Raw genomic sequence first — 16,683 nt, 5'->3', positions numbered from 1 at the left:
ACAAGTACTCAGGTGCACGAGGAAGTAAATAATATAAAGCATACACTGATACAGCGTTAATACATTCCGTGCCCTGTGATCCGATGATGTCCGTCCTTTTTTCGTCGTTTCTTGGTCTTGCCATTCTTACTGTCGCGAGTGGAGCTCCATCTGAAGATCTGATAGTTGCATTGCCAGGATTAAAGAGTCCTCTTCCATGGAAACAATACTCAGGATACTTGAATGGAACTGATAAAAAACACCTTCATTACTGGTAATAGATTTTTTTTAGCTCACCTGAGTTCTGATCAAGTGTCTAAATATCTGCCTGTTTGGTTGTTTGTCTGTTATATCAGAGATGTACGTGCATGTCACTTGTTATATAATTGTTATATATTAAATTATTGTGTTTATGCATGTACCTAAGTTTGTAAATCTGCCTACAGGGTCCGAAATTAGGCTACCTTATTAGGGCTTAAATTTATAGTTCATACTCATAGTATAATTCAAATATGTGTCAGACTAGCCGTTCTTAATCACTGTTAATATGGCACTAGTTATAAATTATAATAGCAATTTCATCTTCTCCAGAGTGACCAGAGCCCTATCATGCCATCTGGAACCAAACTTTTGACAAAGAATTTTTGGTTGAAGGAAATTGAAAGTATGTTTGAATGGAGGGCCACTACCTTTTTCAAGAGGAGATAATTAAGAAATATTGAAAATTGAGATATTTGTTATAGTAGGAGAATAGCCTAAGATTCATATGAACTAAGTATTATGTAACAGTTGTACCATCTTACTGCATATATGTATATAGTACTGTAAGAGGAGAGGAGAAAAATGCAATGAACCAGACTGAGATTTGAACCTGCATGGGCTCCCTGAATCTCTAGTTTGGTGCTCTACCAACTGAGCTATAAGCCACTGGCAATCGAACCCACCAGACCATACATTCCTCTCCCTTAAAGGTCTTTGCTTCTTCCCTGGCAGGTCTTTTACCTGTCACTTCCAGGACATGGCATTATACTAAATGTAACAGGAAATGAGAAAAATGCAATGGACCAGACCTGAGTGAGGATTCAAACCTGGGCCCCCTGAATCTCCAGAACTAAAAGCTATTTCACCACTGGTGATCAAACCCATCTGAATGTCACAGTACATTAAATGTGCATGTAATTGTGATAAGGTTTGATCCCAGTCACATTCCAGATATTGAATTTGAAACATCAAGATGTATTTCCTTTGGAAGAAAACATCAATGGGTGCGTTCATAGTTCTGCCGTTGGTAGACAAAAGTTGCTGTTGGTAAAATTAATTACCATTGGCATGCCAGTGGTACCAATGTTTTTTGCCAATGGTATATTTTTCTGCAGACGATCTAGAGTGTGGTAAATATTGGTAAATGACGTCACAACTATTTATCGACATGGCGATATACCAATATACCAAAGAAACATAAGTAGTTCTTTTTCCAGATTTGGTTGTGGGCCTGTAAGTTTAGTATATTCTTTAGACCGAATAAGTCTTGCAATTGTAGATTGAAAAGTTTCCCTGGTGAGACGAAAGTGCATTTTAAAGTCATCAATAGAGTATTGTCATCAATAGAGTATTGAGGAATGGTAATCTCATAGTAGTTGCAAATTCTTGTTATGGAATCTGACCTTTCTTCGTACAGATTAGTTATTAAATCTGAGCTGTGCAGATGATGGATAGACAGGTTCAACATATGACAGCAATGTTGTTGCTGTATAATTAGGGCAGCAACAAGGTGTTTGCTGTTTGACATGTTTACAAATCTGTAAATCAGTATTACCAACGCTTCCATTGAACTCCCATTGGTAACATTGGTAAAATCAATACATTTGTATGCCAATACCCGTTCAGGGTTTATTTGTACAATTGGTACCGTTGTCAAATTATTGCACCATTGGTATATTGAAAGTTGGTACTACTGGTAGAACTCTGAACGCACCCAATGTAATGTACACACCACTGATCCATGGTGCCTCCTAACAATAATGTATGAATTTCAAATGGCTGATTTAAAATCCAGGATGTGTATGGAAATGTTATTAGTTGATTATACTTGAACCAAAATGGATAAGGCTTACAAAGGCAATGCCAACTGCCTAGTCCATTTTTTTTTCAAATAATAAAATATGTTCAAATCAATTATACTCACCAAAATAAAGGATCACTACATAGTTTATATTTACAGTTCAGATTTTATCATTTTTATGAGCATGAATGTCACTGGGAAAAAAAAAATGGTAATGGAATCTAAATGTTTTGTTGAATAATTAAATGGAAAGAACACGTGTTGCAGGATAGAAACATACATGTACAAAAAGGTAACATTACATTAAGGATACATTGAATTACCAAAGTGCATTTCCAGGATGAAATACAATAAGTGTCAACATAAAACCTTTTTTAAAAAAAATATAAAAATTAAAAAAAAAAATTATAGAATAAAACAGTGCACTTATTTCCTTTCCCTTAATTTTGCTGAAATTTCAGTGTAATCAATATTTTTTTCAAAGATAATAATTTAAGAAACAGAGAGTAAGAAATGTGATATTTCAATATAAGTGGAGTAGTCTGTAAGCATTTAAATAGTAAATACTGTACATCATAAAAATTTGTCATTCCTGCTGAGAGTCTTGGACTTGCAGAAGATTTAAATATAATTTGGCACACAAGTAGATTGCACTAAGCTACATAATTCTATTTATTTTTTTTTATATCAATGAATGGTGTTGCTATGGTTACTAAAAATAGAGATTCCTGTGAAATACTTTCAAAAGGCTACACCTCCTACAGTTTTAGTCTGAGTTTAATATTACTTGGCATGCTAGTAGACTACACTGAAATACGTAATTGTCTTTTAAATTATTCCTTTTTGATTTTGATGATTGTTGTTGCCATGGTTACTAAAAATAGAAATTTTTGTCAAATTCTTTCAAAAATTAACTTGTCCTGTAGTTTTGGTTCAATTGCAACAAATCTTGTAACAAAGAGACTTAACCAAGGATCATTATTCTATTAATTGCTGTTGCACAGTTTCAAGTCCAAGTGCTACTTTTTTCTTCCTTTGTTATAAGTACAAAAAAGTAGAGCTACAGTCTTATCAGAGACTTCTGGTTGTCAAATATTGTCATACAGGGATATCTTCTGGAAATCATTAGTGTTAAAGCAAAAGTGAGCAGGGAACTCACAGATGAACCTCAAACTTGAATTTATTTTCTTTTGATTCAGGTATTTGGAGTCTTCTAGTTCAACACAAGCAACAGATCCCCTTGTGCTGTGGATGAATGGAGGACCAGGGTGTAGTTCTGATCTAGGCCTTTTGTCAGAACATGGTCCATTCAGGGTATTAATAAAGCATTTGGATGATATTATTTAGCATCACTAATATGTTTAAGTATATTTCTTCAAGAAATTTGAAGTCTCAAAACATATGTGTAAGAAAAACTTGGGACTTGAGGGAACAGACAAATCATGCATCTGCATACAGTATGGAAATGTGGAATTCTACCAATTTGAAATCATATAATTTTTTTAAAGGAAATTAAGCCAATTTAAGGTACTTTAATCAATGTTCTGCCAAGGAAACAATCCTAATTTCCTCTCTACTAGCTCCCATTATCTTACTCAATTTTAATGTTACTGGTAACTAAATTTTCATCTCTAAATCCAACCAGATAGGACAAATTTGTACAGGGATATAATGGGGATTTGAATTCTGGAGACCCTCCTACCCATCCCATGTCCTAAAGAAATGATCTATTACATTTTTTAGATAACTTGCATTTTTTTATTACAGCGCCATAAACTTTTCAAGAATGAGTAAATTTGAAAATTTCATATATTACAACTAAGAAGGGAGTTATATTTTTGGCTTTCAGAATACTTACGTTAATTAATGATGTTTTTTGTTCTAGGTTGCTCCAGATGGAAAAACACTGACATTGAACCCATACAGCTGGAATAAGGTGATACATGTAGTAGATTGAAATATATATTACCCATCACAAAAAAACCTTCACAAAACTTGGAATAACTATAAGCACGACAGATCTTTGCACCACTGTATCTCATATACATTTCAAACTTTAAATGGCCAAAACATAACAATACATAGTCTGTTATCTTGGACCAAACAATCCACATGAAAATTGTATTCACTGAAAGTATAACATGGGAATAGTCCACAAATTGCCTTATACAATGGAGTGGAGAAAACTTCTACATTTATAAAATGATAGTTTTTAACTGTGAGCATGGAAAGTATGGTATAAATTATAGTATTTCCTATGTAGCTTGTAACACGAGCTTTGATTGGTTACAAAGTCGGCTGTAAATTTCCGTACACCCGACTTGAGCTGGGGGTAAAATATGTGACATAACAATGCATAGTTTCTCGATGATATAAAGCAAATAACATGATGACACGATGCATTGTAGGACGTACTAGTATATCTTATCGATAGCTTGAAACACAGTTGATTGGACTTGTTTACAAAGAATTTATTTGGGTACATTATAGGAAATAAATTCGTTATCCAGGTCCAATCAAGGGTGTACGGGGATTTACCCTGGGTTGTATTCCATACACCCTTCACCCTCAGCCTTCCCCTGATACCCTTCATTGGACCTGGATAACTAATAATGTACACATTGTATTTAATCTATGAAGTGCATGAAAAAAAAATTGTTATTCTGAGAGGGAGTTGAAAAGTTACCTTTTCTGAGCATTAATTTTCTGAAGTATTCTTGTAGTTACCCATAATTCAACTCATTTAGCTGATTGGTCAGTGTGTAAGTCAAAGTGGTGCCTCATGTAGCATATAAATATATTCTATTTATGTCAGAAAACATAGTTTTCTCAATCCATTTCAAAAATACAATAGGAAATCATTTGTTTGTGCACAAGATAATAATTGATATATACAACACATATTATAAGATGATAAATTCCAATTGCACTTGTTGAAACAAGAGGGTTACATAATTCTTCATGTGAAACAGATACAAAATTCTTCATGAAAAGTTTTTGTTTGTTGAAGAGAGAGGAGCTCATATAGTACATGCAGTTGCTACAGAGAAAGAAAAAAAATGTGTATTTCCAATATAGATTGATTTTGGACACATTATTCCTTTTTAATATTCACTTAACAATGTACATTTATTGAGAGCAACATGCATTTTGTCGGACCCAAGAACCAAACTGTTTGCCTGAGGCCATCAGGCCAAAGGCAAACAGTTTGTTTTGAGGGGTTGACAAAATGCATTTTGCTCGAGAACACAGTTAATAAATGTTCTGTTATACCTTTTATTTATTTATTTTATTTTTTTTTTTTGGACATACATGTATGTCGACCACCAACAAATGCAAATGAGATTTAGCTGACCCCACCCATTAATTGACGTAAGCGGTCCAACATCTCATCGACAGGTCCAATATCTCACTCCGCGGTCAAACATCAATTTTTTTATGCTCGCTCAGTAAAACATTGGAAATGTTAGACTTTTATTAGTATTGATTTATATAGGAACAAATTTTTAAAGGTATAACAAAATAAATTTAGTACATATAATGGGTGAGAGTATAAAAAATTTAATAGATGATTTATAATTGACATTAGAAACTTTCTTCACCATTAGAATTAATTTTTGTAGATTGCCAATATGCTGTACTTAGAGGCACCAGCGGGGGTGGGGTTTTCCTATGCTGATGATAAAGAATATAAAACAAATGATGATGAGGTAAGAATTTGTCTCTGTCTGTGCATAAAAAAAGTAGACTGTGAACATTTGAAGAGATTATTATGTTTGGTAAACAACCAGGCTATTCCTTTATTTGGAATATTTTAGTGTACAAAAACAGTCAAATTTTGCCTCGAATTTGATGGGGTTGAGAAAAATCTATTAGAAATCCGAGGATTCAAAATATTGAGGTTAAAATACATAAAAACAATAGTAGTTGGGACTTCCAACTCACTTCGACATAGCTATGGTATTCGATTGTTCTATATTATACAGAAGTTCACTTGTACTATTATTTGTTACATTATTTAATAAGTAGAATTAGAATGCTACATCATTTGAGTAGATTCCAATGAAATTAATTTTTCATTCTTAATTTGATCCTATAAACCAAGTCTCCTACGAAAAAGTTCAGGACATGGGAAATGCATTGACTTAATTACTTGTTCCACATGTTTATATTTCTTCTTCACATTGCACTGGCTTTGAACAGTTTGTCTATCTACTCATAACCACAGAGAAAATCTGCTGAGTAGAAATACTCTAGTCATACTTTTTTTCCGTGTGGGATTAATTTACGTTATGTACAAGGTCACACATTTTCCGTGGAAAATTGTCACAGAGTATCTGAAGTGCAATCAAGACATATAATGGGAATCCAAGAAATGCATGTAATTTTCTACCCAAAAATTGTGATTCCGTGGAATTTTGACCCCATGGAAAAAAGTACATTTACAATAACTAAGGCATCCCCAAATCCATATAAGCAGTAAAGCCTGTTTTAATAGCATCAAACAAAAATATAGTGAAGACTTGCTTGTAACAGAGTCATTTTTCCAAACAATGAGAAAAATATTAAAAGGATATAAGACATTTCAGATTTTATGAAGCAAACTCAGGTGGCCCAAATTTGATGGAGATATGTAATGGAGAGTGTAATTGTTTTACTTTATGCCCTGTTCACACGGAGAGTTTAATTCGAATTAAACGTAAGTTACTGCGAATTAAATTTGATTCGCGTTCACACGGAGAATTTAAAGCGAATTAGTTTAATTCGAATTAGTTTACTGCGCATTAAATTACTTCGCATTAGCTCCGTGTGAACGCTAAGTGAAGCTAATTCGAATTAAATTCTGACGCATGCGTAAGGGCAGAATTAAGTCACAGGCCACATGCCGATGGTCAAATATAGGTACTTGTGCTATTTTTGAGTGGAAAACAAAGGAAAATTATGTTAATCACTAAAATGTGTACAGACACTATGACACTATGTCAAATGTATACCTGCTCTGCACAATATGACGTGATTTGTAAATGACGTCATAAAAGCCTCACCGAAAAGCCTTGTTGTAGAAATAAAATTATAATTCGCATTAGTTTACTTCGCATTAGCTGTCGTGTGAACGCAATTTAATTCGCATTAGTTTAATTCGCATCATTTTACTTCGCATTAATTTACTGCGAATTAAACTCTCCGTGTGAACAGGGCATTATTTTATTTTTTTTTTAGGTCTCCCTTTATAATTATATGGCTCTGAAAGATTTCTTCAGGAAATTTCCAGAATTGACCAAAAATGAATTTTTTATAACTGGTGAAAGTTATGGTGGAATTTATGTACCAACACTATCTCAGCGAGTCATCAAGGATCCCAGTATAAACTTCCAAGGATTTGCTGTGGGTAATGGAATATCAGACTATGGAATGAACACAGACTCTCTAGTGTATTTTGCCTATAATCATGGATTGATTGGACAAAAGTGAGTTCTTTCTTGGATGTGATTTTTTTTGGTCATCATAGCTCAAACCAATTTCTGCTACTTTGTTTTATTCACAAATGGTTCTTGTCATGACCAAATTATTATATTGTATATTTATCAAAAATGTTTCCTTAGTCACAACAATTCAGATTTCTTACTGTTGAATCTCGAATAAAAGTCGTTGCAAATGTAACAGGTAAGGAGAAAATTTATGAATTGACCTGCAATTGAACCTCGGACCCCTGCATTACTAATCAGGTGCTCTAATCACTGAGCTCCCCAGGCCAGTATCCATATGGTCCATATAGTCCAAATCACTTTATTCCTCCCTCCTTAAATTTGTCTTTGCCCTTAAAGACACACAGTCCAGATTCTTTAGCCCCTGGCAGAACATTCACCTGCAAGTCCAGGGGTGTTCAATGGCACCAAATGTAACAGGAAAGGAGAACATTTATGGCTTGACCTGGAATTGAACCAAGGACCCCAGCAATACTAGTCAGGTGCTCTAACCACTGAGCTACCCAGGCAGATATCCACTGTCCAGTGTCCATATAGCCCAAAACAATACACAAATAATACTTGGTTTACAGTATAAAATAGATAGGGAAATACCTTCAAGATATATTTTGATATATTATTTTCTTATTACTTTCAATTTTCAAAAAACTATTTTTGTAAACAAGTTTCTATCAAGGGAGAGAACTTACATACAGTCTAGTACTAGACATTCTTGCCTGCTATCTAATCCCTTTTGGAAATAAATATTGTTTGAATTAAATAAAATGTATTTTTTTAATAGATCAGTGTCATAAACATACAATACTTTGAATTGAAACGAAGTTTTAGGCAGGAGTTTTACTAATTTTCAGAATTTGGGAAGATTTGGGAAGCTGTTGTGGAGGTAATCTGACCAGATGTACATTTCACAGTAATCCAAGCAAGAGTCCAATGTGTGGTAGAGCAGTAAGTATTAAAATAATTCTATCAGGCTGTAAAACTGAGGCCTGTTCCACAAAGCAAATGTTTGCAAGTGCTCGCGAACATTTCTGTTGGAGAGATAAGGAATTTTGGTGAGCGCTCTCTCTTTTGAACAGTCCTCAGACCTGATTAATTTGATAGTAATTCATTTACTGGGATATCAATCATTTTGATATTCATTGATAGTAATTCATTTATTTGTATCATGTACAGTGAGACTTGTCTAATCCGGATGTTGTATATTCTGAAATCTTGCCTAATACATACGGTGTAAACTTGAAGACCCTTTCAGTAAATTCAATTGTAAAAAATATTATCTAATCCAGAATGTTGTCTTATCCGGTCAATGTCTATGGAACCAGTGGTGTCTGACAAGACAAGTTTTACTGTATACAAATACAGTAAAAACTGTATGATCTGATACATGTGCAATCCATTTCACTGCGAAGTCAATGAATCTTATTTTAATTCCCTCTTTGCTATTTTTGATGTTCTTTATACTGTGCAATCCAACACACTGTCTATACTGACACAAATTTGTGTCATTTGTGTCAATTAAATGATGGATGCTGACCCATTGTTAAGAGAGATAACTCAACAGTGATAATTCTTTACGTTTCTTTTCTAAAATTTTCATCTTCAGCAATTGTTTGTCTCAATATTTTGACCCACACTGTATACTAATTTAAGTCCTAAAATATCCTCATCTATTGTATAAAAAAATGTCTTGATTACAAGAAAAACAAATATTTTAGTGAGTAGAGGGCTATTTTCCTTAGGGAAGATTATTAATACATGTAGCTTGATTAAAACAATATTGAAATTTTATTGCAGATAAGTGAAGTTGAAACGATAGTGGGCATGAGTGGTTTAAATGCATACAATCTGTATGCTAAATGTGAGTCCAATAAGGCTGGTGTCTGGTTTGACAAGGAAACAAATGCCTACACTTACTCCTTGTTCCCATGGCATTACCATAGAAATCCTGAATACAAGAAACAACTAAAGGTAATGTCAACTTTTAAAAATTGAATTTTCAAAATGTTTAATTGTATTGAATGAAAACAATTCTGTGGACTTATCAAGATTCAAGACCACTTAATTGAGTCCATTTTCAGAGAATATGAAAGCAATTTGCATGGTATTGACCATTTGTACACTGGAACCTTCAATTCAGAATTTTCACATATACACTGTATAAGCTTATAAAAAAAATTTGATATTAATATACCTTTCTATATCTCCAATACCACATACACGTTTTTTATGCCCTCGTATCGAAGAGGGGGGGGGTATAGTTTTTGCCCTGTTCGTCCATCTGTCTGTCTGTTTGTCCACAAAAACTTTAATATTGCCCATAACTTTTGATTGGTTGGAGCTATTGCTTTCATATTTCACATGTGTATTCCTTGTGACTAGACCTTTCTTCGGGTAGCATCATGTTTGACCTTTTGATCTTGACCTTGGAGTTTGACCCAGTTTCACAAAATTTTACCAAACTTTAACCTTGCGCATAACTTTTGAACAATTGGTGCTAGAGCTTTCATACTTCACATGTTTAATACTTGTGACAAGACCTTCCTTTGGATACCAACATCTTTGACCCTTTGACTTTGACCTTGGAGTTTGACCTACTTTTGGAAAACTTTAACCTTAGTCATAACTTTTGAATGGTTTGTGCTAGGGCTTTCATATTTGAAATGTTTATTCCTTGTGACAAGACCTTCCTTTAAATACCAACAATTGTAATCCATTGACCATGACCTTGGAGTTTGACCTACTTTTGCTAATCTTTAACCTTGGCCATAACTTTTGAACGATTTGTGCTACGGCTTTCTTATTTCACTTGTGTATTTCTTGTAAGAAGGCCTTTCCTTGGGCACCATTAATTTTGACCATTTTACCTTGACCTTGATGCTTGACTTTTGAAAACTTTAACCTTTTCCATATCTATTCAATGGTGCTGCTAGTGCTTTCATATTTCACAGGTATCTTCCTCAAGATGAGACCTTACTTTGGGTACCTACATATTTGATTTGCATTTGAAAAAGTTTAACCTTTGCTATAAGTTGCCATATTGGGGCATTAGTGTTTCACAAACACATTTTGTTTTTTCATGTTTTATAAAGCAATTCCTTTTTGTTTTGATATTTAGGCCAAAAAAAATTAATCAATAATTTCTCAGGCACCGCGGCATCAGGTCAAACACTACCGCATTGATCAATTTTATTGACATTGAAAAGGGAAATAACTCAATTTTTGATTTTTCCAAACTGAAAAAGAAAATTGAGTTATTCCCCTTTTCATAACTGCTAATAGATAGACGTTTTTATTAGATAAAAAATACATTTCTTGTTGATACAGTATTTTATGAATTAACTTTGTTTGGAATAACATTATTTAAAGTTGAATGCACATTATAATTAATGAGAGAACAAAAAAAGTAAGAATCAGTTGATATCATCATTTTGTTGAACGACTGATATGAAAAAAAAGGTATAACATCTGCTTCAAAAAAAAAAAAAAAAAAAAAGAACCTGCCTGCCGCATTGAATTTTGAAATTTTTGGCCTGAGAAACTATTTATTAATTTTTTATGGCCTTACAATGCTACACTGCTTGTTTTACAGTTTGTCCAGCATTTGATGAGTCAAGGTCATAACCTCCGTCTTACCCCACCGTGTTTAAACTACAATAATGTGATAAAGTACATGAGATCTAAAGAAACTAGAAAAGCACTCCACATTCCAGATAATGTACAAGCATGGGATATTTGCAGGTATGATCATATACAAAGCAATTAAGGTGTTAGGACTTTATTTTCAGTGTTAAAATACATGTATCGAAAGCATTTTGGAATTGCTAGCATGATTTCATTTTTTTTTAATTTTTTGTTTATTTGATTGAAATTTGTTCACAACTTTTGAGATGTAATGTTTACAGTCAAACAAACAGATGTGGGTGAACATGCTGTCCAACATTGTTGGCAGAGGTAATTTGTGCCAAAAGGATAGGTATAAAAATACACATACCACAGTTTATAACAAAGGCACCTCAAAGTGAAGCATCCCTTTGCAACATGATTTCATTCAAAGAACACCAACAGATGGATACCTGTCACTGTCCTTCACTTTTGATCTTATGGCCTTAGAATCAAAAGGCTTCTTCTCTAAACCACCATGCATCTCTGTTGAAATTTTATGACTAGACTCTTTAAACTGAGTCTGAAATTTAGTTTTTACCTATCACAGTTTTTGCCCTTGATCATTTAAATGTTGAAATAATAGTCTTCTCCCCTGGTCACTCTGCATCTCTATAACAAGAAGAAACTGATAAATCAGTGATACTCTTCAAATTGGGTTGACTCAATTACATCTACATGTATCACAGTCTTTGATCGTAAGCTATGACCTTCTATCCCCCCAATGTATGTGGGTGTTCCTCCTCACCTACAACTTCTATAGTAAGTTTGAGACTGAAAGGTTGAATGCTTCTCTTCATATTGTGTCTACAATAACGCTGAGGTCTCAGGGTAACTTTGACAGTAACATTTGACATTTTGAATCTCAAATGAATAAGCATATTCCTATCTGGTACATGTACTCCTTATCACATTCACAACACTGTTAGGTAGGGATGTGCGATTTTATCAGTATACTGGTATATCATGATTTTTTATTGCATGATACGTATCGTGATACAGAGACTAAAATACCAGTATTTGGTACATAGTTTTAAATTCCGGAAACTATTCATTTATTTCTTCAAACTGCTAAATAACTATTACAAGAAGTGTAAAAAAAATGTTGAAAACAGTTAAACAATGACATCCAAATGTGCTTCATATTATATAAATAAAAAAATTTAAAAAGTGAAGTTATGTTTTTACAAGGAAATATAAGAAATAATATGGAAATTCATTTGAAATTGTAGTAAAAATTGCGTATAAAAATATCATGATATTGTCATGATATTTTTGGAAAAAATCATGATATATCACTATACAAATTTTTTGGCAATACCCATCCCTACTGTTAGGAACCCACACATGTTCATAGTCATGTACAGGCCAGTTACTGTTTTCCCTTGCAAATTTGTTGTGAGGGGATAATAATCTGACACTGATGACCTATTGCTTTTCAGTTCATAATAATTTTAAAATTTCAAGAAAAAGCTCTATAGTAACTATTAGACACCAAGAGTGGAGTTTAGTTTTAGGTTGTTTTAACCTCTACCAAAAAAGTAAAGTAAGTAAAACACACATATAACAAAGTGCCAGGGACGGAACATTTTGCTTTGTTATAGACGTAACTCGCTATATCTGTTAAGTTCCCAAAATATTTTAAAGCCATGGGGAATGAAAATCACTTTGCTGTAAGTGTCAATTCTTTCTAAGTGTGTTCACTATAAGTGAGTTTTACTGTAGTTTACAGTAACTGACTTCTCATTAAACTACTGCAGCAGACACAATTAATGTTTTTCAAAAGCCTAAATGAATGACTAACTTTTGTATCCCCTGTCAGCTGCAGGTAAAGATGACCAAGTTTTTTAAGAATCTTCTATACACATTAATGAAAAATGTTTTTTGGACTTTGAGAAAATTATATTGTATAAAGATGAAAATTGAGTTGATCTATTTCATTTTTAACAAAAATACCTGTAAGTTACATCCTGTCCCAGAAAGAATGTCTATAAAGACAACAAAATAATGAACAGAAATCAGGGTTGCTTTCTTAAATGGGGAAAACACATGCTGATAAAGTATTTACTTACTTCGTTTTGGTATAATACAATGTTAAGAATAACTGATTACAAACTAATTATTACAAAGTAGATTTCATTTTTCAATTTTAAGGTAGTCCGATCCTCAGGTTCTGAAAATCAGCTTTTAAGTAATGGAAAATGCTCACAAAAATGTCTCTGATTTCACATAGTAACATGAATTTACCAATGAAATTTCTTCAAAGTTCATCATTAAATTTAATCATACTATATAGGGAAAATTATCAAATCTCAAATATATCTTCTGGAAATGCAAATGAAAACACCGGCCAGCTATACATTTTCTTATTGAAAATTGATCAGCAAATATAATTTAGGATAGAAAAATACAGGTATCCAGGTATTTGGAAAAAATTACGTCTTTTTTATGCTTGTACAGTATTTTAGTTCTTTTTACTTCAATTGTCATATAATACATAGTGTAAAAAGCTTGTGCTTTCATGGCTAGACATCACATATCACATTTAATTTCATATCATGCTAACAAGCAGTGGTATCTAATGCTAGACTAAAGAAAATTCGATTTCTTTAAAAATGAATTCACTTTTTTTCTTCTATGGGGTACAAATGTCAACTTTTTACAGGATCGTTTCTAAGACTTCAAAGAACCATGAATCTTATTAATAAGATGCATAAAATGAAAATTGTTGCATGAAAAGATCTCAAATTCAAGCTTAAATTTGAAACTTTTTAAATAAAATAATAAATTTAAGAGTTATCCTTCCTGGCTGAGGATCTGATATCCTTAAATTAAAGGACAGATCACTCTAACTGCATAAAAGTACATGTACAATGAAATTAGAATTCTTTAGTGTACAAAAAGTCCTGAAACATAGCTCTGTATCAAATTAGCTGCTTTAAAGGATGATGCAGTCATGGTGATGTTTTGATTGCCCAAACATTCTTACTTGATGCATTTTGTAGCTATTTTATTATTTCCAAAGTAACTTACAGTAGGATAATAACAACCTTGCAAGATGCATTTAGACCTGCATGCAGTTATCATTTACATGTAAATTGTGTGGTAAAATAGGACCTAATCAGTGCGTTTGTTTGGTTTAGACATCAGGTAGACTGACAATGTAAAATAAAAAAAAATTACCTGTATTATACAAAGTAGTTTTGAGTACTGTAGTTCAGTTAATATGACAGATTTGAACAATCACCTGTATACAAATGTATGTATGAATATTTTTACAATTTAGCTACAGAATAATAAGCAGTAAAAGCTTTGATGTAACATCTACATTAAATTTATGTTGCAGTGCAGTGGTTGGAGCACAGTATAAAACCCTTTATCAATCAATGAAGATACCATACATAGATGTACTAAACAAAGGGGTAAGTAGACAGATATGCCGTATATTACTGTATTAAAATGTACAAGCTCAGCGTAGTTTGTCAAAAATGCAGACCTTTTCATTGTCAAATTCATAATTATTTTTATGTGCCCGTCTTTTGATAGACAGTTTAATGGTACTGGCTTCCTTATTTGTCCTGTTTTTTGTGTTCAAATCACATCTTGTACACTGTACACTTGTATATCTGTATATCTTGTACACAAGAACCTTCAAACCTTGTCAGTTGATGCATCTTTGGGGAAGGTATATTAAAACACCGAAGTAGGTCACCCTGACTTTATTTTGTAATTATATGGCTATAAATATTCAAGTCATGACTGGATCTCTGATGCCTAGGACCATCAAACTATGTTCAGTTGATACATCTTGGGGGGGGGGGGGTGTCTTGCAACCCAAAAGTATAGGTAACTCAATTTAAGTGTATAGTCATGAATGAGAGAGTCATTTGTAACTATGAACATACATGGATATGCATGGTGTAGTTCCAGACAAGCATATCATATTGTACCACAGCAGTTACTCTTTATTATCCCCTTGCAACAAAGTTGGAGGGGATATAGTAACAGGCTTGTGTGTGTGAGTGTGTGGGTGCATGCATAACAGAAGTTATGCAAGTAATAATTTATATTGAGATCTATGTGCTCTTTTGCGAGGAGGGGAAGCTCTACTTTACAGTGCCATTTTTTTTAATTCCAGAAGAGGATACTGGTGTATAATGGAGATGTTGATATGGCCTGTAATTTTCTGGGAGATGAATGGTTTACAGATGATCTCAATCTTAAGGTACAAAAATAAACAGTTGTTTTGTTTTATTTTGGAATTATGTCCTATTAGCTGAGCAAATTTAAGTTTAATGGTGAAATGTAAAGAGTATATGATATGTGATTTAAAAATTATTGTCATCAACATGCTATTAAACTACAATTGTACAACCTTGCATAAAATCAATACTGAAGAAGTACTTTTTTATGCTTGTATTAATTTAAGCTATGTACATGGTCACAGATTTTCCACAGAAAATTATCCCAGCTTACTTAAAGTATGTGTAAGGCATATAGTGGCAATTAAAGAAATCCACAAAATTTTCTACATTGATTCCGTGGAATTATATATGACTCTGTGGAAAAAGTTTGTTCATAGTAACTTAAGACGTGGTCAGTTAGGCTTATGTTTGGGATTATAAAGGGTTTCAATTATCTGTGTTTTATAATTATAGGTGAAAGTTCCAAGAAAAATATGGAAGACGATGGTGGAGGATGGAACGTTACAAGTAGCAGGTTTTGTGAAGCAGTTTGAGAATCTTACCGTGGTTACAGTCAGGGTAGGACTTTCTGTTAACTTCTGTCCTTAAATTCACTGACATTTACAATCCTACTTTTTCAAATGTTTTAATGTTGTATATAGAGCTTTAGGTTTTCTACACAATAATTTGAACTATATACATGTAATTCAAATATGAATCCATATATGAAAGATGTCTGATTTCAAATTGACTTTGTGCATTTTGCTTGAAGATTTTTTTTTTTAAAAGATCTTGCTTTACCTTCATATTTATTACATTAATAAGTGCTTGTATGAGAAACAGTAATACCTATACATGATCATTTTATTTTCTTCCAGGGAGCTGGCCACATGGTGCCTACAGACAAACCATCACAAGCTTTATACATGTTTACAAATTTTATACAGAACAAGCCTTACATGTCATAATGGAGTTTTGTAAATTTTGTAATATAGTCTGAAATTTGTTACTCTTTTTACCAAGTTTTATTATAATAAACTTTGAAATGTAGAAAAAAAAACAGAACCAGAGGCTTTGTTTGTTTGTATGTTTATTTGTCTGCTTTATGTTCTTTCAAAAATATTTCACTTGTATTGCACTGCCACCAATTGCAAGTGAGAGGCTGTATTTAAACTGTATGCTCTATTTATGGCCAATGAAGTTTGTGTAAAATTTGAGGAAATGATAAAAAGTATAAGAAATATATTACTCTGTCCCATCTGAATTCACATAAAACAAATTTAATGAATGTTTTAAGCATCACTTGCTATTT

At 32.9% G+C, this 16,683-nt stretch overlaps 1 protein-coding gene across 1 annotated transcript; it reads left to right on the top strand.

Moving 5' to 3' along the window:
• Positions 1-48: 48 nt before the first annotated feature.
• LOC133172109 (lysosomal protective protein-like) lies at positions 49-16,430 on the top strand. The gene is made up of 12 exons (XM_061306918.1): positions 49-253; positions 3,241-3,355; positions 3,927-3,977; positions 5,665-5,751; positions 7,262-7,509; positions 8,379-8,472; positions 9,322-9,495; positions 11,117-11,265; positions 14,534-14,609; positions 15,326-15,412; positions 15,846-15,950; positions 16,250-16,430. The coding sequence occupies exons 1-12, from the start codon at positions 84-86 to the stop codon at positions 16,337-16,339; spliced, it is 1,446 nt and encodes a 481-aa protein (XP_061162902.1). The 5' UTR covers positions 49-83; the 3' UTR covers positions 16,340-16,430.
• The last annotated feature ends 253 nt before the right edge of the window (positions 16,431-16,683 follow it).

This window comes from Saccostrea echinata, unplaced genomic scaffold, assembly GCF_033153115.1.
Source record: "Saccostrea echinata isolate AGI-Se365-2 ecotype Australia unplaced genomic scaffold, CSIRO_AGI_Sech_v1 ptg000054l, whole genome shotgun sequence".
Classification (NCBI taxonomy): domain Eukaryota; kingdom Metazoa; phylum Mollusca; class Bivalvia; order Ostreida; family Ostreidae; genus Saccostrea; species Saccostrea echinata.
Note: the sequence above shows the minus strand (reverse complement) of the source record. Positions and strands in the feature narration are given on the sequence as shown.